Source organism: Stegostoma tigrinum, chromosome 29, assembly GCF_030684315.1.
Source record: "Stegostoma tigrinum isolate sSteTig4 chromosome 29, sSteTig4.hap1, whole genome shotgun sequence".
Classification (NCBI taxonomy): domain Eukaryota; kingdom Metazoa; phylum Chordata; class Chondrichthyes; order Orectolobiformes; family Stegostomatidae; genus Stegostoma; species Stegostoma tigrinum.
In genome coordinates, this window is record NC_081382.1 from 38,857,952 (window position 1) to 38,884,582 (window position 26,631).

The 26,631-nt window shown below is 44.1% G+C and overlaps 1 protein-coding gene across 4 annotated transcripts in view; it reads left to right on the forward strand.

Annotated features, from left to right (window-relative positions):
• The window catches only part of gpsm1b (G protein signaling modulator 1b), a 233,111-nt gene that overhangs the window by 11,873 nt on the left and 194,607 nt on the right, over nt 1–26,631 (forward strand). For 3 of the 4 annotated variants that reach the window (XM_048559204.2, XM_048559205.2, XM_048559206.2), the window contains one exon: nt 1,631–1,718. In XM_048559204.2, the coding sequence (XP_048415161.1) occupies nt 1,645–1,718 (74 nt within the window). In that variant the 5' untranslated portion in view covers nt 1,631–1,644. Of the gene's footprint in view, nt 1–1,630; nt 1,719–8,515; nt 8,625–26,631 lie in introns of those variants that run through there. The other variant, XM_048559207.2, reaches the window with a different exon arrangement.

The window sequence follows — 26,631 nt, forward strand, 5'->3', positions numbered from 1 at the left end:
TCCAACACTCGAGGGAAGATAGCCCCAGCCTATTCAGCTTCTGTCTGTAGCTCAAACCCTCCAACCCTGGGCAACATTCTTGTAAATCTTTTCTGAATACTTTCAAGTTTCACAACATCTTTCCAAATGTAGGGAGACCAGAAAATGAGGTGATTTACATATAGATATAGAGCAGGCAAAGACACACTCCATTTAACATGGTAGTCAAGGTCCATTTGAAGAAGTGATTGGTCATCCTGTGAATATCTTGTGTAAAAGCAAGGGCTTCTGTGGCATATTGGTAGTGACCTCGTCTCTGACCCTGGAGACCTGGCGTCAAGTCCCACCTGGAACAAAAACAAACATTGCTGGAAAACCTCAGCAGGTCTGCCAGCATCCATGGAGAGAAAGTGGTGTTAATGTTTAGGGTTCTGTAGATGTGTCACTGATGCTACTACACCCGCTGAGTTTTTTTTTTATAGCAATTTTTGTTTTGGATTTTGACTTCTAGCATCTGCAAGTCTTTGATGTTTCAAGTCCCAGTTGGTCCAGTATTGTGTTTTCATATCTGTTTGCTTCAAGGAGAGACAATAAACCCATCTTGTTTATCCAAATATAAGGATTTTCAGCTCCTGCCATTAAAAGGCAGCTGAGAGAATCACAACTTTTGGCTTTATCAATTTTGGAAGATTTCCTGCACCTTGTGATCAGTTTCAAAAAGAGCCAGAGGTAAATGGGAAAGAAAAATACCGTAGCAATTTATGTTTCAGAATCCATGTCTCAAACGGCAGTTAAAGCAGATTCAGGATAAACCTTCAGAAATGAATTGATTCCTAACTTCAGAGGGATAAAAGTTTGTGGAAATGGGGAAAGACCTGGGTAGTAAGACTACTTATGATAGCTTTGTCTTATAGCCAGCAGAGTACACTGGACTCCTTTTGTGCTCTTTGGTTCCGCAAGGATTGTTGAGTAACGACAAAATGTAAGTTTTCCTCTGAGTAAAGCATTTATATGGGAGTCCCATTTGCAGAGGGTCAGAAGTTTTTAGTTGGGAGTGTTCTCCAGAAAGCATTGCTGATCATATTTCCTTTTGGATAGGGAAGCTGTTGAAGTTGACACCATATAAATTGTAGAATCACATATTACTTTGAAATTATCTCTTGACTGGATGAGATTGTGAACTCTGTGCATCTGTAAATTGTTCATTCGCCAGAATAAGTTGCAAGACTCTCTCAATCTGGCACTGGTACACTAAGTACAGTGTTTACATAGCCTCCTGATAAGACAATAAATGTTCTTGAATAATTTGCTGCTGTTTCTGTTCAAATTATAATATCTGGATTTCTGTGCTGTTGCCTGTGTGTGGGATTAGTTTCAGCCAAAGAATTTGTCACTATTAGCAACCAACCAATGACTGCTTTTTCCTGGAGAATTAACCCTGCTTTTATTAAGAAGCAATGCTGTGGTTTTGCCATATGTTGTATTCTAGCTCCGAGCTACTTTGTTAATAGAACTTTGCTTTCTTTGAAACAAATCGGTGTGAATTGTGTCACCCCGTGCCCAACTTATTGGCTGATACAGTCTTGTCAATAGATATTTTGTTCATAACGTGAACCAGGCTCCTAACTAATTGGTCCTGATTTCTTTGCAGCACATGCAAATGGGATGGCGATGAATGGAACAGTCTCATTTGAAGCTGAGATAACCAGCTGGGAAAGAGGGTGTTCGCCTCGCAATCGGTAAGTAATGCTGCCTTGTCACGTTTGCACACACCATGTGTATGGGTGTAGGTGATAATGGGAACTGCAGATGCTGGAGAATCCAAGACAATAAAATGTGAGGTTGGATGAACACAGCAGCCCCAGCAGCATCTAAGGAGCACAAAAGCAGACGTTTCGGGCCTAGACCCTTCATCAGAGAGGGGGATGGGGTGAGGGTTCTGGAATAAATAGGGACAGAGGGGGAGGCGGACCGAAGATGGAGAGAAAAGAAGATAGGTGGGGAGGAGAGTATAGGTAGGGAGGGGATAGGTCTATCCAGGGAAGACGGACAGGTCAAGGAGGTGGGATGAGGTTAGTAGGTAGGAGATGGAGGTGCAGCTTGGGTGGGAAGAAGGGATGGGTGAGAGGAAGAACAGGTTAGGGAGGCAGAGACAGGTTGGACTGGTTTTGGGATGCAGTAGGTGGAGGGGAAGAGCTGGGCTGGTTGTGTGGTGCAGTGGGGGGAGGGGACGAACTGGGCTGGTTTTGGGATGCGGTGGGGGAAGGGGAGATTTTGAAGCTGGTGAAGTCCACATTGATACCGTTGGGCTGCAGGGTTCACAAGCGGAATATGAGTTGCTGTTCCTGCAACCTTCGGGTGACATCATTGTGGCACTGCAGGAGGCCCATGATGGACATGTCATCTAAAGAATGGGAGGGGGAGTGGAAATGGTTTGCGACTGGGAGGTGCAGCTGTTTATAGCGAACCGAGCGGAGGTGTTCTGCAAAGCAGTCCCCAAGCCTCCGCTTGGTTTCCCCAATGTAGAGAAAGCCACACCGGGTACAATGGACGCAGTATACCACATTGGCAGATGTGCAGGTAAACCTCTGCTTAATATGGAAAGTCATCTTGGGGCCTAGGGTAGGGGTGAGGGAGGAGGTGTGGGGGCAAGTGTAGCATTTCCTGCGGTTGCAGGGGAAGGTGCCGGGTGTGGTGGGGTTGGAGGGCAGTGTGGAGCGAACAAGGGAGTCACGGAGAGAGTGTTCTCTGCAGAAAGTAGACAAGGGTGGGGATGGAAAAATGTCTTGGGTGGTGGGGTCGGATTGTAGATGGCGGAAGTGTCGGAGGATGATGCGTTGTATCCGGAGGTTGGTGGGATGGTGTGTGAGAACGAGGGGGATCCTCTTTGGGCGTTTGAGGCGGGGGCGGGGTGTGAGGGATGTGTTGCGGGAAATGCAGGTGATGCAGTCAAGGGCGTTCTCGACCACATTGGCAGATGTGCAGGTGAACCCCTACTTAATATGGAAAGTCATCTTCGGGCCTAGGATAGGGGTGAGGGAGGAGGTGTGGGGGCAAGTGTAGCATTTCCTGCGGTTGCAGGGGAAGATGCCGGGTGCGGAATACAGGGGGGAAAGTTGCGGTCCTTGAAGAACTTGGACATCTGGGATGTGCGGGAGTGGAATGCCTCATCGTGGGAGCAGATGCGGCGGAGGCGGAGGAATTGGGAATAGGGGATGGAATTTTTGCAGGAGGGTGGGTGGGAGGAGGTGTATTCTAGGTAGCTGTGGGAGTTGGTGGGCTTGAAATGGACATCAGTTACAAGCTGGTTGCCTGATATGGAGACTGAGAGGTCCAGGAAGGTGAGGGATGTGCTGCAGATGGCCCAGGTGAACTGAAGGTTGGGGTGGAAGGTGTTGGTGAAGTGGATGAACTGTTCGAGCTCCTCTGGGGAGCAAGAGGCGGCGCCGATACAGTCAGCAATGTAACGGAGGAAGAGATGGGGTTTGGGGCCTGTGTAGGTGCGGAAGAGGGACTGTTCCACATAACCTACAAAGAGGCAGGCATAGCTGGGGCCCATGCGGGTGCCCATGGCCACCCCCTTAGTCTGTAGGAAGTGGGAGGAGTCAAAAGAGAAGTTGTTGAGGGTGAGGACGAGTTCGGCTAGGCGGATGAGGGTGTCAGTGGTGGGGACTAGTTGGGCCTGCGGGACAGGAAGAAGCGGAGGGCCTTGAGGCCATCTGCATGCGGAATACAGGTATATAGGGACTGGATGTCCATGGTGAAAATGAGGTGTTGGGGGCCAGGGATTTGCAAGTCCTGGAGGAGGTGGAGGGTGTGAGTGGTGTCACGGACGTAGGTAGGGAGTTCCTGGACCAAAGGGGAGAAAATGGAGTCCAGATAGCTGGAGATGAGTTCGGTGGGGCAGGAACAGGCTGAGACAATGGGTCGACCAGGGCAGGCAGGTTTGTGGATTTTGGGAAGGAGATAGAAATGGGCCATGCGGGGTTGGGGAACAATGAGGTTGGAGGCTGTGGATGGGAGGTCTCCTGAGGTGATGAGGTCATGAATGGTGTTGGAGATGATGTTTTGGTGCTCGGGTGTGGGGTCACGATCGAGGGGGCGGTAGGGGGTGGTGTCGGAGTGTGTATGGGTATATATTGGAATCACAGACTGTGATAGAAGGAGATAGTAGGAATTGCAGATGCTGGAGACTCCAAGATAACAAGCTGTAGAGCTGGATGAACACAGCAGGCCAAGCAATATCAGAGGAGCAGGAACGCTGACGTTTCGGGCTTAGATCCTTCAGAAATGGGTGAAGAAGGGTCTAGGCCTGAAACGTCAGCTTTCCTGCTCTTCTGATTCTGCTTGGCCTGCTGTGTTCATCCAGGTCTACGCCTTGTTATCTCTTATTTCTGTGTAACTTTCTCACTGTGTTTTGTTAAAATTCAAATAAAGTCTCAAGTTTTTTTTACATCCAATCAGCTTGTTTTAATTTATCAGCACTTCCAAACTTGTAATTGGCTTGCTTTAATTGTGCATTGGCAAAGCACTGTTAAATTTCCCTGGAGTCAGCAGAGCTGGGAGAAACTATTGAGAGCTTTAAACAAAATTTATGAGAAAATGCGTCAATAAGTCATGTCAACTAATCAAGTAATTCTATATTGGCTAACTTATTTTGTTCCTGGCAGACATTAATTGCTAGAAGTTTTAAACTATGTACTAAAAACCTTTAGGATATCAAAAGAATGGATTACTGTATGTTCATTCATACACAACTAAAGAAATGCAGCTTTTTGTTTGCTGTATTAATGAGCAACTTGAAGGTTTCAACCCTCTGCGATCCACAACTATCTCAGTCAGAGTCTCATGTCTCCCTTTTACTTAATGAATTATAGATGTCTGGTGAATGTCTTCTCCCACCACCTTGCTTACCATATGCTTTGCATAGTTTCCAGTGTTCTCTTCCAAGGCTCTGCCGGATTCTTGAAAGATCTTTCTAATTGAGCTTGGTTATCAATGTGAACAAATTAATTTCAGACTAACACGCTCCCCAAAGGTACAATATATGTTCACATCATCTATGGACGACTTAATGATGCCCTTTCACCAATGATTGTTGTTATGGACGTGGGACAAATTTGTTTATCTTATCTTGATAAAAATAATCACTTCTCCATCAAGTATATTTCGACAGTCAGCATTTCCATCTGTGATCCAATGCAATGAAACATTTGAGCAGTTATGAAAACGTACTGACCGTGCAATAGAAAGGTTAACATGCCAATATGTTACTTAATTTCCGTAGAAACTCTAACGTAAATAAACATGAGTTTCTTTTGTTTGGGAACATATCCAGTTGGGATGGCAGTACAGCTGATGGCTAGGATAGACTTTGCCTGTGTGGCATTGCACACAGCTCAGTTGAATTTAAGAAATTAGGTCTTAGTATTATGTTACTTAGTAAACATTGGTTAGCTTTGTGTGGACTTCATCAATTGATTCACTATTTGGATCTGATTCCATTCTCATTATAGACTGGTTTAAATGGTCCTTTCACCTGAGGATTTTTTTTTTGTATTCTGCTGCCCTTCATATCTCCTGTGTTTTTCATGTTTGCTTTCCTTCCTTACCTGGATTAGTCATGCATTAGCCCGATTCACGTTGTACTACTCACTCCTATTACTGAATGCGTACCTATTCCCAAGTGAACTAATCAATTGAAAACAAAAGCTAAGTACTGTGTGTGCTGGAAATCTGAAATAAAAAAATACAGACTGGAGGAACTCAGTATATCTGGCAGTATCTGTGGAGAAAGAAACCAATTTACCGTTTCGAGTCCGGTATAACTCTTCTTCAGAACAAAAGCAAATCATCATGGACTCAAAACATTAGCTTTGTTTCTCTCTCCCAAGATGCTGCTAAATTTCTCTCGAACTTTTTGTTCTTATTTATAATCAATTGTGACCTTGGGTATGATCGTCATCCTCCTATTAGTATGTAATCTGTTTCTTAGGTTTGTAGGCTTTTTATAGCATGCAGTGGTTTGCATATTTTTGATTATAATTCAACATTGTGAAGTGGGGGATTATTTTGTTATGATGTCTCTGTGCATCACGTTGTTAATGCCAGTATGTTATTAATGCCAGGCAATGCTGACTTTGCAGCTGTTTTCACTGCTCCAACTACAAACAAGACAGGCTTGACTTCAGTCTTAATGCGGTGTTCCATGAATGCCTCTCCCTTCATAGCACAATAACTTGTTGTGGGAAGTGAACTTTTGTGCGTCAGAGCCCTGCATTTCCATGACCCTGAAGGTACCATCTAAAATTGTGGTACCCAAGTCATAATGGTGCCTTTCTCATAGGGTGGCAACTAAAATCATGTTTAAATTAAAGTTTCGATAATAGTGTGTCACTGAATATTTTAGATCAGCTTTCGGAAATGGGGTAAAATTCTATTCTACTTAAGTGTTTTTCTTCCAGACTATGTCTTCCTGCCAAACAAAGTTCAAATTTAGATTTAGTTCTTAGTGCTGATACCAGGTGATTATTAGTAACATCTTATTCTGAGATGAAAAGTAAATGTTACTGCATAGAAGTATTCAAGCAGACTTGTGCCAGATCTGTGAAACAGTTGTCCAGTTCAGTTAATATTTCATTAGAGGGGATGAGATTGTGCTCATTGAGAACTGGCCACAACAGGGAGTGGCTGAAGCGAACAGATGTGTTGAAGGGGAAATTGGACAAAAATATGAGGGAGAAGGCAAAGTGCTTAGAACGGCAAGTTGAGAATACAAAAGCTGGGAGGAGGTTCCAGCGGAAACATAAATGCACGAACTAGCATTTTACTATTTGAACCTGCTTCTGTGCCACTGGTCTTGCATAATTCGATGTAACACACAATACAAAAACTGGTCTGTGCTGGTTTTTATTGCTTCTGGCAAGCCTGTCCCACCTGATTTCTGTCTTGCCTTATTGGCATATTCGACTCCCCCACACCCGCCCCCGCCCCCGCTTCTGCCCTTATACGCTGTTTGCCACAAATGCCGTCGTGGTAATTCTAAGCGGTAACTCTGCCTCCATTCGGAATCCTGCAGTACTGTACCAGCGTCTGCAACAGCGAACTTAGTGCCGAACTTTAACTTGAGATGATAAAATGTGATAATAAAATGTGAGGCTGGATGAACACAGCAGGCCAAGCAGCATCTCAGGAGCACAAAAGCTTGAGATGCTGCTGGGCCTGCTGTGTTCATCCAGCCTCACATTTTATTATCTTGGAATCTCCAGCATCTGCAGTTCCCATTATCTATGATAAAATGTGAGGCTGGATGAACACAGCAGGCCCAGCAGCATCTCAGGAGCACAAAAGCTGACATTTCGGGCCTAGACCCTTCATCAGAGAGGAGGATGGGGTGAGGGAACTGGAATAAATAGGGAGAGAGGGGGAGGCGGACCGAAGATGGAGAGAAAAGAAGATAGGTGGAGAGGAGAGTATAGGTGGGGAGGTAGGGAGGGGATAGGTCAGTCCAGGGGAGACGGACAGGTCAAGGAGGTGGGATGAGGTTAGTAGGTAGGAGATGGAGGTGTGGCTTGGGGTGGGAGGAAGGGATGGGTGAGAGGAAGAACAGGTTAGGGAGGCAGAGACAGGTTGGACTGGTTTTGAGATGCAGTAGGTGGAGGGGAAGAGCTGGGCTGGTTGTGTGGTGCAGTGGGGGGAGGGGACGAACTGGGCTGGTTTTGAGATGCGGTGGGGGAAGGGGAGATTTTGAAGCTGGTGAAGTCCACATTGATACCATATGGCTGCAGGGTTCACAAGCGGAATATGAGTTGCTGTTCCTGCAACCTTCGGGTGGCATCATTGTGGCACTGCAGGAGGCCCATGATGGACATGTCATCTAAAGAATGGGAGGGGGAGTGGAAATGGTTTGCGACTGGGAGGTGCAGTTGTTTATTGTGAACCGAGCGGAGGTGTTCTGCAAAGCGGTCCCCAAGCCTCCGCTTGGTTTCCCCAATGTAGATGTAGCCACACCGGGTACAATGGATGAGAGGAAGAGTTGCCTTTTGAGATGCCTTTTTTTTCCCAGCCAGAAACCTGCGGCTGGAGCGATCAGCCCTGTTGCTGCTTCTGTTCGCAAGGAATGCACGGGCAGCAGGACAACTAAAAGACTGATAACAGGCTCATTAATGAATTGTGCTCGCCTGACTGAGCAGCCAGCATGCAAAGGGCTGCCAAGCGTGTCTGAGAGAGACAGTGAGAGGGGAAAGAAGGATCGAACACACACCTAGATCTTTTGCGAACCAGAGTGGCGCGAGGTTGGAAATTTTTAACGTGCATGGTCAGTTTTCTTCTCTTCCCCCCCCCCCTCCCCGCCCTCACTGACCTCCCGGCGAGAGGGAAGCGGGGTGGGGGATTTATTCCACATGATGTCAGGAAAGCGGCTGCTTTCATTGATTCACTCCGTGTCAAGCTGGATGTGTTGCCGTACATCGTGAGTGTACGAGTGGGTGGGCTAACAGCTTGGGTGGGGGGGGGGGGGGTGGGAAACTGCGAGAGCCGAAACCCACTGATTAATTGCATTGACTGCTACAGAAGATACAAAAGCTGATGGCTTTGTTTCCTAGCGATGAGAGTCAGAGATTAGCAGCAAGGAGAATATGCTCAAGGTAAGGGAGCAGTGTATCTGACACCTATTCTCTCAGATCTTGGTTCCGTGGTTATTGTCTGCACATTGCTCTTGCTCTTTCTGTAATGGGGTCTTTATTGATATTCCAGGTTCTGCAGTGACTAATTAAGCACCCTTTTAGGAGTTGTGTTCGTATTTTTTTTCCACAAAATAAGATGCTCCTTCGAAGAAGTCATAAAACATAGGGGCAAAAATAGGCCATTGAGCCCATCCAGTCTGCTAAACCATTTACTGAGTTCATGGCTGATCTGATAATCCTCAACTCAACCTTGTGTTTTTCCTCATGACCCTTGCTTCCCTTACTGATTAAAAATTGGTCCAACTCAGCCTTGAATATACTCAATGACCCAGCCTCAACAGACCTCTGTAGTAAAGAATTCCACAGAATCATGACCATCATGGCAAAGAAATGCCTTCTCATTTCTGCCTCCAGTGGGATCCTCCTTACTCTGAGATTGTGTGTGTGTGTCTGTTGTAGTCCTCAACACTCGTACAAGAGGTTGTAAATTGGGCTGCTCTGTTTCCATCATATCCTCTGTTTTCCAAACACCAGTTGAATCCAAAAGCAGTAATACAGGGACAAAATGGTGAAAATGTCTTTATTTAGTTTATTTTGTGCCAGGTTTCAAATAGGCTTCATTGGTACACTGTCAGTAGTTTTACATGCTTAATGAAACCCATTAGAAAGGGTTTTCTTTGTTCCCAGCCACTTTTTATCTCCTTCTCCTTGCAGTCATTTTGTACAAGGTTTGAATGTGAGAAATATTAATATTCACCACCACGTTCTTCACATTGTGTGCAGTCTTCCTTCCTTCATGTTTTCAGCAGTCAGTGTGAGAAATAATGCATCTCAAGACCATGTTTGTTCAGTCTCATTTGTACAGTTAAATGCAACTTGATGTTAATGCTTGTTGGATATAATTGCATTGATGTTTAGGACAATGCACTAGGGACTAATACAGAACAGGGCTTTAATAAAAATGATGCATGTCACTGGCAATATTGATTGTTCAGCAGCATTCGATATTCCCAGTGCGTCTCTGTTGTTAGTCAAATGTCCTGAACTCGCGGACAACATTCTCGGGTAGGAAAAGACCAGCTGCTCTCCTGATTGTTACTTCTTCTCAAGTGAAAGCCTTTTGTTCTAGATTTTTGTGAAAATAGAAAGTTGAGCTGCAATAAAGGGAAGCAAAAGGGAAAGGAAGCTGATTTCTGCACTAACTGATCATTTCATTTATAATGTATGCATTCATGAGAGCAGAACCTTTTTCAGTAATTCTGCCCAAATTGTTCCATGTTGAAGGTAAGTGATCCGCAGTAAACTCGAACATTGTGGTTGTATAAATTCTGGCCTGTACCAGGAGTAGTACATGTGCAATGAGCTGATGTTATTTCTGTTTAAAGCAGAAAAGCACACGTGATCAGTAGGCTATGCTTTCATGTATGTGCTGAAAACCTTCCTGGGAATTTGAAAAACCATTGCCCTGATCCTGCAGGGTTTCTTGTGGGTCATCACCCACTTTCCCTTTTTTTTGTTAAAATTTAGTTGTTTCCATGGGTGCTTTTTCAATTTTGCAGTGCGAGTCTCCTTTCTCTTGAAAAAGAATGCTGCTGTGCCAATGCCCTGGGCTGATGCAGATTTTTGTGAGTTGTGCTACTTCCATAGATTTAACCCCAGTGTTGTTCTTTCAGGGATTCTCTCAGATGTTGAGTGTCCGTTTTAGAATCCTGGAGGCCTGCTAGACTGCTGTTCCTCCAAGTCTCTTGCACCTTTAGCTTGTCCTTACGCTGAATAAGTCCAGGAAGTTCTTGCTTTACACATCGATATTTTATACTTCTGGTTCAGTGTTTCTCTGTTGGAGCTCTTTAGGTTTCAATCACCTATGTTGGAATAGTGGCATCACTTTCTTCACCACCATTTACATATTAATTTTCTGTTCCAGTACTAGTATCTCCAGGTTGTTGTGTTGCTATATAGTCAAGCAACTTAGTGGGAACATTGGTTATCAAATTTTTTAATATCCATAACAGCAACTTGCATTTATGTAGCGTCATCAACATAGTTGTCCCTTTGCTTCCCTAAAGCAGAATTAGACCAAAGAAAAGTGGAGATTTTAGGAGACAGTGCCCACAAGCTTGATTTAAAGAGGTAAGATTAAGTTGAGGTGTTGGCAAAGTGGTGAGGTCAGGGACTAGTAATCCATTACCACAAAGGTAATGTTCTGGGAACATGGGTTGAGCAGATGGTGAGATTTGAGTTCCATAATAGTCTGAGACAGTAAAACTGGACCAATAGTGACCATGGGGTAATAATTTAAATCACCATGTCATTGTCAACTGTGATACAAAGAAAAATTACCATCTGGTTGACTAAGGAAGAGAATCTGCAATCTCTGATGAAGGGTCTAGGCCCGAAACGTCAGCTTTTGTGCTCCTGAGATGCTGCTTGGCCTGCTGTGTTCATCCAGCTCCACGCTTTATTGGATTCTCCAGCATCTGCAGTTCCCATTATCTCTGCATCTGCAATCCTTGTCTGGTCTGGCCTACGTGTGACTCCAAATCTTCAGCAGTTTGACTCTTGACTACCCTCTGCGCAATTAGGATGGACAATAAATGCTGGCTACATTCCATGCACAAATTTTAAAAACAAACCGTCAAAAGGGAGAAACAAAGTTTGAAAGTTGGAATTTGGATCCCAGGGCCCAGTCATCTGAAAGAGTTTCTCCAGCATATTTGTCATGCCTGTTGTAATGAAGCCCACAGTCACATCAGTTTGAGTTGCCAAACCTCCCTATTTGTACAATCTCCAGGAAATTGAGTTTTTTTTTGTACATCTCCCATTGTCGTTGGGAGAAAAGCCTTTGAGAAGAACATTTTTTTGTAAAAAAAAAGGACAAAGCCATGTGTAACAGTTTTGTACAGTGCTCCTTTTTTCTTGAGGCTGACTTCCAGGAATGAGGTGCATGTTTCGCAACAAGTCACATTGGATTTACCCCACACAGACTGTTCACCCAATGACTGTCTCAATGTTTACACCCTATGTGAAACCTATTTAAATATCCCACTTCATTCTCTTTGAAGTACACATCTGACACTGCTTTCAATACATTTATGCTGTCAGCTTTCAACACTCTCTGAAGTAGCAAGTTTCATATTCTACCCACTTAGTTCAAACATAAATTTCTCTTGAATTCCCCATTTAATTAGTTGATTTACATTTAGCGAAAACTTTGACTGTTGGCAAATTAGGAAAGGTGTTTCATCAACACACATTTGTATTGTGATAACTGAACTGTTCAATGAAATTCAACATTAATTCAAAAATTATAAACGCAAATATATTTTCTCTTCTTTTGGCTTCTAACTTCATGTGATGTCTTCTCCTGTTTTTATCATAGAGAAATGATATACAAAACTAGAAAAGTCTTTAGTTTGAATATCAATCTGCCCAGTTGCACATCCTGGTCTGAGATCAGTGGGCAGTGGAAGTACATGAGGATCAGGCAGGTTTTGTTTTTACCTGAGATAATGGGAACTGCAGATGCTGGAGAATTCCAAGATAATCTATCTTCCAATCTATCAGTCATTTCTAAGTTTGATTTTAAGAGCTTTAATTCAAATTTGCAGGTAATGGCAATCTGGGAAGGATAATTTAGTTGGAGGTAGCAGTCTGCATATTTGTAAACAGTTGCTAAAAGGAGGTGAGAGGTGGAATGTTTGTAATCACAGTTAATTATAGGCTGTCGATTATTTGTAAGGATTTTTCAGGTAATTTATTAAGTTTAAGATGCAGTTTAGGTATAACACGTTAATTCATTTGACAAAGAATATAACTACAATTGAGGACGGGGGTTCTCTGTTACCAAAGGAGGGACAGGCATTTGGCATAGAACATGAGTCTCAGTTAAATTTGAGAAGGCAGTACCCTGCTATCTAGTCAAATCATTAGGGAGCTCTCTCCTGAACCTTTCTTCCACTCTTCTGATCCTATTTCCATCTGAAGACGACACTCCCTGGTGATGACTACTCTTTGGCCTCTTATCATTTGTTAATAGACTGTGTTACTCAGGGCTGGAACTCCACATTGTGTCAATCAATTGTCTGAATCCTTTTGGCTGTTTACCATGGGGAAGCTTCTCATGACACTAAGATGCCCACTTGCCCGCTGCATTTGATGATTAACTGTCATTCCTTCTAAAACCGAAACATCTTAATCTCTGAAACACAATGTTAATAATAGGGTAGAGTGGCACCTGACAAATGGTTTGTTTACATTCATTGAAGGCTACTTAGTACTGCAATACAACTAAACAAGGTTCAGCTTACGTAGCAAATACTACGCACAAAATACTAAAACCTTCGGTTTCAATCTCCAATTTCCAGCATGAGGCTTTCACCTTGCATCATCAGAACTAGGACGTGAGAAACAAACTGAAACAAAGGACACATCATTTTTGTACAGAATGAGAAGGGGGTACATATTATGACAGCACAAGCCCCAAACTTATAGGCATGAATATATGGACTGAGATGTTGGGGAATTTTTGAAATCCTGTGCCTCAGACAGAAATAGAAGTTTACTGCTTGATTAGGTTCAAGATAGAGATCAATAGATTTCTACTTGCTGCTGATTATTAAGGATTTGGGGAGAGTGCGGGGAAAATGGCATTGAGATGGTGATTAGCCATGATACAGAAGGATTTGAGGGGCTGAATGGTTTATGTTTCCTAATGACGATAGTTGCTAATTTACACCTGGAGACCACACTGCTTTTGAGTGATTGGGCTAGATTTTCTATGGAAGTTGAAATTTTCAACTGGATGCATTTTGCTGGCGCTTTATTCCTGTTGAGTTGAGATATTTGGTTGCAGTTTTGCGTGAGACTTCGCAGACTCTTACATTGACTGACTGTTGGAATAGGGTCGGTATTCATTTTGATTTGTTTTTAAAAAGAATCTGATGAAATATTTTTAGATGGGTGAAGCAATGGTGCATGCTAAGTGCTCAGTGTTCACCAAGGTTCTCAATGGATGCTGTTGCTCACGAACCTGTGTAACGTGTGCAAACAGAGTGCGAAGCAGTCATTGAAGGAAGCGGGTAAAATCCTGTACTGTTTAACCTGAAGTTGAGGTCAGTCCTCACTATCGCATGAGTAAGATACGTACAATTTTGTTTTTGAAAGAAACAGGTGACCTTGTAAAACAAAGATGTGTAGTTGTGCCAGAGATAATGGGAACTGCAGATGCTGGAGAATCTGAGATAACAAAGTGTGGAGCTGGATGAACGCTGCAGGTCAAGCAGCATCTTAGGAGCACAAAAGCTGACATTTCAGGCCTAGGCCCTTCAACGGAAACAAATCCTCCCAAGATGCTGCTTGGCCTGCTGTGTTCATCCAGCTCCACACTTTGTTATGTGTGTTTGTACAATCCCTTTCATATTAGGTGTTAAACACTCTGTGGATGTGGCATTGCTGGTTAGACCAACATATGTCCCATCCCTAATGCCCAGGTGGCAGTTAAGAGTCAACCACATTTCTGTGGGTATGGCAGTTTCCTTTTCCTAAAGGAGGTTTAGTGAACCAGATGGGTGTTTCCAGCAAGCAGCAATTGTTGCATGGCCACCATAAGACTCTGAATTCAGAAGTACTTTTGAAGTGTAATCATTGTTGTGAAGTAGGATCACATTCGCTGACCATGACTTGGTGATTTTTTTTTTGTTGGTTTGATGGCCATAATGTTGACCAGAGCCTCAGGAATATCTTCCATGTTCTTCTTCGAAGCATCTACCTGACCAAGCTGAGACTGCATCAGATTAATGTTTCATATGAAGGTGAGCATCTTTGACATGATAGCACTTCTTCAGTGCTGCCCATTCATATATTCAGCCTACCTTTTTGTGCCCAAGCCCCTCAAGCAAGATTTGAAACACAAATTTCCGATTCAGAGATTATCGCACTATTAACTTGAACACGGATGACATACACAAGATGGTGAACTCCTCTTCAAATTAAACCAGGTGGTCTGGGTTCAAGTCTCAGCTGTTTCAGAGATGAGTATGCGCATCCATGAACGGATTGGTTAGAAAAATATTTACTTCAAACTAAACCAGGGTAGATGAACAAGGATGTTGAAATCACTGAAGGGCACGGTTGGGACAAGTGTCCGGTAGTTACTTTTCTAAAAGGCACAAGCCTTGGAATGAAGATTGAAGTTAACTGATGAAGTCCAAATCCTTGGATGAACCTTGTGCGACAGGCATTGAAGTATGTTTCTGATGTTATTTTTCCGAAAATAATTGCTTAAGAGAGGTAGATAATGTGCAGGTGGATGTAATGGTGTTTCTCTAAAATTCATTCCTTAAAAGCGATGGTTAATATGTTAGTAAATACATGGTCTTTAGGCGTGCAGTTATAGTCTTAATAATTTGTATTTAATGCTCTTTCTGTTGAAGAGAGTGTATATTTAAGACCTTGCACACACTTGGATGAGCTTGAGGGTAGGATAATAACAAAGTATGATAATGTATTAGTCCTTCCTAGTCCTGGTAATGAATGAGCACATCGTGTTTAGGGTGGCATGGTGGCTCAGTGGTTAGCACTGCTGCCTCACAGTGCCAGGGACTTGGGTTTGATTCACCCTTTTGGGCATCTGCTTGGCAGTTGCACGTTCTCCTTGTGTCTGTGTGGGTTTTCCTCCCACAGTCCAAAGATGTGCAGGTTAGGTGGGTTAGCCATGGGAAATGCAGGGTTTCAGGAATAGGGAAGGGGACTGGGTTTGGGTAGAATGCTCTTAGGAGGATTGGTGTGGACTCAATGGTCCAAATGACCTGCTCCCACACTGGAGGGATTCTATAAAATAATGCTCTCCCTTCCTAGAAAGGATCAAACATTTGGGTGAAAGAATTGTTGTGTTCCAAAACCGAGCATGAACAAGAGAAGGCCTCTTGGTTCTTCAAGATTTCTGCCCCATTCAATAAGAACATGGCTGATCTGACTTTTAACCTCAATTCTACATTCCTGCGCAACCCCGATGATCTTTCATCTGCTTGGCAATCAAGAATCTATCCATAGCTCTCTCAAGATTCTGCATCCACTGCCTTTTTGCCTTCTCTGAACTTCTCAGGAGTAACCGCTTTCAGGAGGAAAGGATGGCTTAACCACTGGATTAGCCTGTTGAGGAAAAAGGTTACTCGTTAAAAATCCTGGCCACAAGTTGATCCAAGCTGTTTTTTGTAATTTAATCTGGGAAGATGTACTTGAAGCTCATTCTTCAAAATGTATTTTTGTGAAGAATGATATCCCAATTGTACAACTACATGGAGCACTGACTACATTGGAATCAGTAGTCACTTAGTTGTGTTGAGGACTTGAATGGTATGAAGTGTGACAACTTGGTTTCTGTGTCTCTTCAAAAAAAAGTGGGAATAAAAACATGCGATGTGGTATCCTGGAAGGAAGAAGCTAACTTATGGTCTTTGTCACATTGAGTGTGAACAGAAGGTGCTGTCCTGGAACCTGCTCCACCAGTTAGTAGGATCATGGCTGTTGTGTTGGGTGTATGAATTCCCCATTTTCACCGACGCCCCCCCAGTAAACTTAGATATATTCAAGAATTTTCAAAGACCCTGCTTCCACTGATTTGTAAAGGAGAGAGTTCCAAAGTTTCTGAACCTTCAGAGGTAACAGTTGCTCCATGTCTCTCACCTCAGAAGGTAAGCCCTCACATTACTGCAATAGTTTAGAATATGTAACAACTAATTAGCTTGCAGAAAAATTCCACAAACAGCAATGTGACAATGACTTTATTTCAGCTTTTAGTTATATCAGGATACTGCACTCACCTACAAGAGCAGATGGGACATTGATTTGACATCCCATTTGAAAGAGAATGGAGATAATACAGTGTGGAGTTGGACGAACATAGCAGGCCAGGCAGCGTGAGAGAAGCAGGAAAGCTGACATTTTGGGTCAGGACCGTTCTTCAGAAGGCCTGACCTGAAACGTTAGCTTCCCTGCTCCTTAGGTGCTGCCTGGCCTGCTATGTTCCTCCAGCTCCACACTGTGTCATCTCTGACTGCAGCATCTGCAGTTCTTAGAATCTCTGAAAGAGAACAGAGTGGTTTAATAAGGATTATTGCTTAGAGTCAAGTGGTAATGAGTCACCCGTGGTTATGTCCTTCCTCATTCTGAAGAATTAAGTGCTGTAGTGTAGCATCATGCATAACGTTTGATTTTTGTTTGTCTTTTTGGTAATGGTACAGACTGATCCTGTTCTGAATTACGCTTAACTTCCTGTGGGTGTTGCATAAATAGCTGCCACTTGTGAATGACCTTGTTGATAATATACCTGGAAAATTGCTGACAAATTCATCCAAAAACTCACGCAGAAATTTAATTCCTTTTGAGTACGCTGTTTTGTCAAGTGTTTCAGGTATTTTTACCTGTGAGTGAATACTCCTTCAGTTATATAGGGTGAATCCAATGAATTCAACTTGCCTTTTTTGATACCACGCAGGCTTTGAATAGAGAAATAAGTAATCTAGCATGAGACCTAATAAGGTCCAAAGTAACATAGTCCAAGATCCCCAAGGGCGGCACAATGGCTCAGTGGTTAGCACTGCTGTCTCACAGCGCCAGGGACTCCGGGCTCGAGTCCACCCTCGGGTGACTGTCAGTGGGGTGTTTGCACATTCTCCCTGTGTCTGTGTGGCTTTCCTCTGGGTGCTCTGGTTCTCTCCCACAGTCCAAAGGTGGTCAGGTTAGGTGGACTGGCCATGCTGAATTGTCTGTATTGTTGATGCAAATATAGATTAGGTGGGTTATAGGGGTTTGGGTCTGGGTGGGATGCTCTGAGGGTCAGTGTGGACTTGTTAGGGCCTGTTTCCACACTGTAGGGATTCTCTGATTTTAATCAATCTGATGCTGGTATGTTACGAGACGTGTCTGGGGCAGAATGGACTTAAGTCGGGACTTCCGACCCAGAGGTAGGGACACTGCCACTGCACCACCTGACTCTGAAGTGATAGGCCTCGCCCTTTGAGGTTGCAATTGGTTCTGAGTCCAGAACCAGGGGACACAGTGTGAAGATATTGGGTAGGTCATTTAGGACTGAGATGAGAAATTTCTTTATCCAGAGTGTGGCGAGCTTGTGGAAATTACTATTACAAAAAGTGGTTTGGTTGAAACATTGTGATTTCAAGAAGGAGGCAGACTGAAGGCTAAAGGAATGACAGTATATGGATGGAGGGTGGGTTAGAGCAATGAGCTTGATGATTAGCCACGAGCATGTTGAATGCCGGAGCAGGCTGCGGGGATGAATGGCCTAATGCCGCTCCTGTCTTCTGAGTTTTGGTGTCTGGTTAGTCACCTTGTTCAGTTTGTTCATGTCTTTTTATTTAAGATCGAGGCAACCAGGTTAGTGTCAAACAGATCCAGTCAGATTGAGGAAGGCTAGGACACAAGCATGGCAGTTGGGATCACCTCAGTGGGTTCCTGCCCATTGTGCTGGAGGGCAGTGGAGGAATGCAGAGCATTTCGCACATTGCTGAAAGGTTTGCTGTCCTTGTGGAAGAGGCAAGAACTGGAATTTTAAAAACAAGAAGTCTCCCATTTAAGACAAGGATGATATTTTCAATGAGTGGGAGCTTTTGGAATTCTCTTCCTAAAAGAATAGTGGAGCCAGAATCATCAAATCATTTTTTTAAGGTGGAGGTAAATGTGTCCTCAACTAATAAGGAATTCAAGTATTATTTAGGATGAGCAAGAATGCAAAGTTGCATTAGGATTATTGTTCATCCATTCAGCTGTGATCTTATTGAAGGGAGGTGTGGCCCACTTCTGCTCCAAGTTCGTTTCATCTGCTCTTAGCAACAGTGAAGATATGATAGAAAACCTATAAGATCAGATTTAAGTCCTTACTGGAAGAATGGTGACAAGACCCTAATCTTGGTACTTCGAAGAGTCGACGTGCGTACAAGAGATGTCAAAGGCCTGCCTATTGCCAAACGTTGATGATGGGAAAGCAAGGTTCAAAATTAGGATTTCATAAAGCAAGGCCAGGCTGGACGTTGGAAGTAAAATTAATGAAACTCTGAGGACAGATGTGATTAGGAAGCAGTTCTGATGCCGACAGAAAAATTTTACAAGGGAGAGGCCCATGTAAAATTGAACTACAATATGTTCAACAAGAAGACAGCCAAAACTGGGATCATATGAGTTTCCACAGCAGGGTTTTTTAACCTGGAGGAAGTGAAGAGGAATGTGTTCATTGCACAGTTCAGAGCTGTGGTTGGTTAGCTCTGTTTGCTTGATGGCTGGTTTGTGACACGAATGATGCCAGCAGTGTAGGTTCAATTTTGGTAGTGGTTAAAGTTACTATGAAGGACTCTGCTTAGCCTGAAGTGTGGTGACCTTCAGGTTAAACTACCATTAATTGTCTCTCTTTCCTCCCCTTCTCTCTCTGAGAGACCACCCCTTCAGTCTGGTAGGACTATAGCAATTTTGGAGCGATCCTGGTCATGGATGCAAGTGTTTTAAAACAAAACACGAAATATAGAAAGTAGAACAGCACAGTACAGACCCTTCAGCGCACGATGTGGCAACCTATTATCCTACTAAAATCAAATCTACCCTACATTTTACTATCCTACATGTGCCTATTCAAGAGTCGTTTAAAAGTCTCTAAAGTATCTGACTCCACTACCACTGCCAGCATCGCATTCCACACACCCACCTCTCTCTGTGTAAAGAACCTATCACTGACATCTCCCCTGTTCCTCCCTCCAATCACCTTAAAATTTATGCCCCCTTGTATTAGTCATTTCCACCCTGGAAAAAAGTCTCTGACTGTCCACTTTATCTATTCCCCTCATCATCTTGTAAACCTCCATCAAGTCACCTTTCATCCTTCTTCGCTCCAATGAAAAAATCCCTAGCTCCCTCAACCTTTCCTCATAAGACCTGCCCTTCAGTCCTGGCAGCATCCTGGTGAATTTCCTCTGCACACTCTCTAAAGCTTCAATATCTTTCCTATTATGACATGACCAGAACTGAACACAATAAAACCAGGTTTGAATTTAAATAAAGCTTTTCACGGGCAGAAGATGCTTCAAATTTCTCTACAACCAGTGAGAAGTGTTTTTTGAAATAAAGTCACTGTTGCAATGTCAGGAACATTGTTACCAATTCGCACCCAGTCAGCTTCCACAGAGAATGATGCGATAAAGACCAAATAATCATCTTATTCTCACGCTGAATGAAGGATAAATGTTCACTAGCACACAGCAAAATTGTCAGTTCCTAATCAAAGGTGATGGCTTGGAGCAGAAAATGTGTTTCCCAATAATAGTGTGTCAGTTTAGTTGAGCTAATTTCCTGTCTGTTGATAGCAGTCCCTCATCAAGATTGAAACAAGGATTATGTTCGATCAGGCTCATGTTCATCCACATAAAAAATATTCCTGTTCATGACCTCATCATAAGGCTGCTGCACAAATCGCTGTCTTAAGTTATTACGATTTGTTGACAGTTCAGTTTTTTTAATACAGCCATACAGCATGGAGACAGATTCTTTGGTCCAACTTGTCCTTGCTAACTAATCTCCGAAAACTAAACTAGTCCCATTTACCTGCATTTGGCCCATTTTTCTATTCATGTACCTGTCTAAATATCTTTTCAAGTGTTGTAATTGTACTTGCATCTGCGACTTCATCTGGCAATTCATTCCACACCTGAACCACACACTTTGTGAAAAATTTGCCTTTCAGGTAAATCTTTTAAATCTTTCTTTTCTCACTTTAAAAAGTATGTCATCCAGTTTTGAGCTCCCCAGCTCTAGGGGTTAGACCTTTGTTATTTGTCGTATCTATGCCTGTCATGATTTTCTAAACCTCTATAAGGTCACCTCCTCAACCTCCTAAGGCCTAGCCTATCCTTCTAAATCATGCCCCCTGGTTCCGGTAACTTCCTTGTAAATCTCTTCTGCATCCTCCCCAATTTAATAATATTCTTCCTGTAACAGGGTGACCAGAAGCATATGCAGTACTCCAAAAGTGACCTCACCATTGTCCTGCACAACTGTGACAAGATGTCCCTTCTCCAGTACTCAACGGCCTGAGCAATGAAGGCAAGCATGCTAAATGCCTTCTTAACCACCCTGTCTACCTGTGATGTAACTTTCAAGGAACTGTGTATCTGAACCCCTACGTCTTTCTGTTTGATGATGCTACTCATGGTCCCCTCCCATTAACTGTACAGGTCCTGCCCTTTTTGTTGCCAGAATACAATACCTCACATTTATCCAAATTAACCTCCATCTCCCACTCCTCAGCCAACTGATCAAGATCCCTTTGTAATCTTAGATAACCTTCTCTACTCTCCACTGTACCACCAACTTTGGTGTCATCAGCGAACTTACTAACCGTGATTCCTAAATTCTCATCCAAATAATTGGTATAAATTCAAAAAAATGGTGGACCCAGCGCTGATCCCTATGGAACACTGCTAGTCTGAGACCTCCGGTCTGAAATGCAACCCTCCACCATCACCTCTCTCTCCCACTGTCGAGTCAATTTTAAATCCATTTGCCAAGCTGTCCCTGAATCCCATGTGGTCTAACTTTACCAATTAGCCTATCATGCAGAACCTTGTCAAAGGCTTTACTAAGGTCCACGTGGATGACATCTACAGCTTTGCCCTCATCTATCTGTTTGGTTGTGTCCTCAAAAAAATCTCCTTCAAGTTTATGAGACACAATTTTCAATGCACAAATTCATGCTGACTATCCCTGATCAGTCATTGTTTCTCCAAATTATGTGAATCCTATCTGTCAGAATCCCCTCTAACAAGTTATTCACCACTGAGTCAATAAATGTGGACCTGGAAAAACAGAGCAGCTCGGACAGCATCCGAGAAGCATGGAAGTCAATTTTGGGCTGAAACTCTTCATTGGTCTGAAACACTGACTTCCCCGCTTATTTAGTACTGTCTGACCTGCTGTGCTTTACCAGCTTCCAGCATCTGCAGAGTCCCCTTGGTCACCACTGATGTCAGACTCAAAGGTCTGCAGTTTCCAGACTTGCCTTTTACAGCCTTTCTTAAATAGCGCCTCAACATCAGAGGATTAGATAGGGTGGACAGTGAGAGTCTTTTTCCTAGGATGATGTCGTCGGCTTGTACAAGGGGGCATAGCTACAAATTGAGGGGTGATAGATTTAAGACAGATGTCAGAGTCAGGTTAAGACCATAAGCCATTGGAGTGGAAGTAAGGCCGTTGGGTCCATCGAGTCCACTCCGCCATTTAATCATGGCTGATGGGCATTTTCGACTCCACTTCCCTGCACTCTCCCCGTAGCCCTTAACTTCTTGATCTCGCAAGGAATTATCAATCTCTGCCTTGAACACATTTAACATCCGGACCCCCACTGCACTATGTGGCAATGAATTCCACAGGCCCACCACTCTCTGGCTGAAGAAATGTCTCTTCATTTCCGTTCTAAATTGACCCCCTCTAATTTTAAGGCTGTGCCCACGGGTCCTAGTCTCCCCGCCTAACGGAAACAGCGTCCCAGCGTCCACCCTTTCTAAGCCATGCGTTATCTTGAAAGTTTCTATTAGATCTCCCCTCAACCTTCTAAACTCTAATGAATACAATCCCAGGATCCTCAGCCGTTCATCGTATGTTAGGCCTACCATTCCAGGGATCATCCATGTGAATCTCCGCTGGACACTCTCCAGAGCCAGTATGTCCTTCCTGAGGTGTGGGGCCCAAAATTGGACACAGTATTCTAACTGGGCCCTAACTAGGTTCTTTACTCAGACAGTGGTAAGGGCGTGGAATGCCCTGCCTGCCAATGTAGTTAACTCAGCCACATTAGGGGCATTTAAACAGTCCTTGGATAAGCAGATGGATGATGATGGGATAGTGTAGGGGATGGGCTTAGATTAGTTCACAGATCAGTGCAACATCGAGGGCTGAAGGGCCTGTTCTGCGCTGTATTGTTCTATGTTCTGTGTTTTATTAGCCACCCCCTAGTCCTCCAGCACCTCACCCGTGGCTGCAGATGATAGAAATATCTCTGTCTGGTGCCCCACAATTACATCCCCTAGCTTCCCACAATGTCTGACATTTAGTCACCTTTGACACCTCCAACACATTCTCTTTTGTAATGTGAACTGTTATCAAGACATCGATACTTATTTCCTCAAGTTTCCTTGCCTCCATGATTTTCGCCACAGTAAATGCTGATGTGAAATATTCATTTGGTATCTGTCCCATCTCCTGTTGTCTCACACACAGATGACCTAGTTTATCTTTATATTTTCTGTTTTTATGAGTAGGACTGTGGTTCTGCAGTTAGTTGCAAGCTCAGTATGCGGGTGTTCCTGTTTCTCATTTGAAAGTGTACTCCAGTTTCATGTGTCAAACCACCATGTTCTTTAGGGTCCGAGTACATGCTGGCATTCTGCTTTATCCAATTCACCGGGACACCACCAGGAAGACTTGTTGCTGTTTTTCAGATGATGCCATTGGATTGTCTGAGGCTGCAGTGTTTGGTTTCGGCATTTCTCCAGCAATCAGTGCTGGGGAAACTCAACAGTTCTGGCAGCATCTCCAAAATTGCAATCCGAGTCGGTATTACAAGCCTGATCTGACTCTGGTCTGAAGATGAGTCATATTGGACTTGAAGCATTAACTCAGATTCACTCTCCACAGATGCTGCCCTATTGCAATTTCCCAGCACTTTGTTGCCTAGTATAGGGGATTTTAGATATGAAGCAAGGTTGAATAGACTGGGGTTAAAATAGTATCAGAGATAATGGGAACTGCAGATGCTGGAGAATTCCAAGATAATAAAATGTGAGGCTGGATGAACACAGCAGGCCAAGCAGCATCTCAGGAGCACAAAAGCTGACGTTTCGGGCCTAGACCCTTCATCAGAGAGGGGGATGGGGAGAGGGAACTGGAATAAATAGGGAGAGAGGGGGAGGCGGACCGAAGATGGAGAGTAAAGAAGATAGGTGGAGAGAGTATAGGTGGGGAGGTAGGGAGGGGATAGGTCAGTCCAGGGAAGACGGACAGGTCAAGGAGGTGGGATGAGGTTCGTAGGTAGATGGGGGTGCGGCTTGGGGTGGGAGGAAGGGATGGGTGAGAGGAAGAACCGGTTAGGGAGGCAGAGACAGGTTGGACTGGTTTTGGGATGCAGTGGGTGGGGGGGGAAAGAGCTGGGCTGGTTGTGTGGTGCAGTGGGGGGAGGGGACGAACTGGGCTGGTTTAGGGATGCAGTAGGGGAAGGGGAGATTTTGAAACTGGTGAAGTCCACATTGATACCATGAGGCTGCAGGGTTCCCAGGCGGAATATGAGTTGCTGTTCCTGCAACCTTCGGGTGGCATCATTGTGGCAGTGCAGGAGGCCCATGATGGACATGTCATCTAGAGAATGAGAGGGGGAGTGGAAATGGTTTGCGACTGGGAGGTGCAGTTGTTTGTTGCGAACTGAGCGGAGGTGTTCTGCAAAGTGGTCTCCAAGCCTCCGCTTGGTTTCCCCCAATGTAGAGGAAGCCGCACCGGGTACAATGGATAAGCAGAGGTTCACCTGCACATCTGCCAATGTGGTATACTGCATCCACTGTACCCGGTGCGGCTTCCTCTACATTGGGGAAACCAAGCGGAGGCTTGGAGACCGCTTTGCAGAACACCTCCGCTCAGTTCGCAACAAACAACTGCACCTCCCAGTTGCAAACCATTTCCACTCCCCCTCCCATTCTTTAGATGACATGTCCATCATGGGCCTCCTGCACTGCCACAATGATGCCCCCCGAAGGCTGCAGGAACAGCAACTCATATTCCGCCTGGGAACCCTGCAGCCCAATGGTATCAATGTGGACTTCACCAGTTTCAAAATCTCCCCTTTCCCCTACTGCATCCCTAAACCAGCCCAGCTCTTCCCCCCACCCCACCCACTGCATCCCAAAACCAGTCCAACCTGTCTCTGCCTCCCTAACCGGTTCTTCCTCTCACCCATCCCTTCCTCCCACCCCAAGCCGCACCCCCATCTACCTACAACCTCATCCCACCTCCTTGACCTGTCTGTCTTCACTGGACTGACCTATCCCCTCCCTACCTCCCCACCTATACTCTCTCCACCTATCATCTTTACTCTCCATCTTCGGTCCGCCTCCCCCTCTCTCCCTATTTATTCCAGTTCCCTCTCCCCATCCCCCTCTCTGATGAAGAGTCTAAGCCCGAAACGTCAGCTTTTGTGCTCCTGAGATGCTGCTTGGCCTGCTGTGTTCATCCAGCCTCGCATTTCATTATCTTGAATAGACTGGGTTTGTTTTCATTGGAATGCAGAAGGGACAACCTGACAGAAGTTTAAAAGATTGTGAATGGCATGGATAGAGTGCAAAGTACGAGGCTTTTTTTTCCCAGGGTGGAGGGGTCAATTGCTAGAGGACACTGGTTCAAGATACAAGGTGAGGCTTGGGAGGCATGTTTAAAAGGGATATGTGAGGCACATTTTTCATGTAAAGGGTGTGGAGTGCCTGGAAAGTGTTGCCAGAGGAGCTGGTGAAAGCAGGCTCAAGAACAGCATTCAGGAAGCATCTGGATGAATACGTGCATAGGAAGGAGTATAGATCCTGTAAGTGAAAACAGTTTTAGTATAGAAGGGCAAAATGTGTCACTGCAGGCTTGGAGGGCTGAAGGGCCTGTTCCTGTGCTGTATTGTTCTTTGTGTTTTTATTTCAGATTTCCAGCATCTGCAGTACTTGGCTTTTCTTCGAGTGATGCGACACTTGGTTATTCTGCACCAAAAGTGGGTGCGACACTACCTGAGAGTTATTGCTGATTTAAGGGTTAAAAATGCAGATTTAATATATGGTCTGCAATGTACTGCTTCATGGGAAAGTGAACTGTGTCACTGGGTTTGGAAGTTGAGACAGGATTTGTTCTGTATCACTGGGTAAAGACGTCAAGGGGCTATTTTGCGCATCGTAATCTCTGTGGATAACATTCTCTTTGCTCAATGAAGTGGTAATCCTTAAAACGCTTATGAATAGTGGATTCTGCTTTTTACCATGACCCACACCCACTTTCTGGATTTGATCAAATGTACCGGTCAGATGTGTGTTGGAATCTCTGTTTTGCTCTGTTGCCACCTCCTCATCTGGTGCAGTCAGTGTTGTTGAACACTGAGTCAGTGTGTTTTTTAGTTGAAATGGTTGATGAGTCAGCTGTGCTGCCTCCGACTGTTAATATCTGTGCCTTTTAACATCCATTGCTCTTAATACTGGTGGGGGTTTTATTTTCTCACCAGTCAACTGCGAAACAAAGCACTGCTGCTCTGATTCACATGCAGTGGATCACATTTACCGATCAACCACTTGCAGTAATTATCTTTGTCTTTGGCCAAATTCTACCCTCTGACTGTATTATGAACTGGAATGAGGATCAGAGCACTTTTCTTTGTGCAGCAAAGTCTTTTGGGTAAGGACTTAAACGTGCATTGCACCACTTCATGACCTCCAGGACTCTAAAGCTAATGGAGCACTTGTAGAAGTGTAATCACTGTGATCATGTCAGAAACAGAGTGATAAATTTTGTTGCCAGTAAATTTTGAAACATCTGGAAACATGACTGTGTGTAATCCAGTTGATTGAAGAATAAATATTGGTCAGGATTCTGAAGAGAATAGAGATAACACAGTGTGGAGCTGGAGAAACCCAGCAGGTCAAGTAGCGTCAGAGGAGTAGGAAAATTGGCGTTTCGGTTCAGGACCCTTCTTCAGGAGAATTTGGATTTTTTAATGTTCAGTTAAGAAGGCAGGTCTGGGGCCGGAGTGTTTTATTTAGGTTCAGCTTCTCATCAGAAAGATGACGGGACTATTTTAGTCAGTACGAACTCATTCTCCAACTGTTCAAAAGGCTGTGGAAGTATAGAGTGAAATCGGCAACACCCTATTTATTTTTGTCCGTATTAAATTGAAATGTCC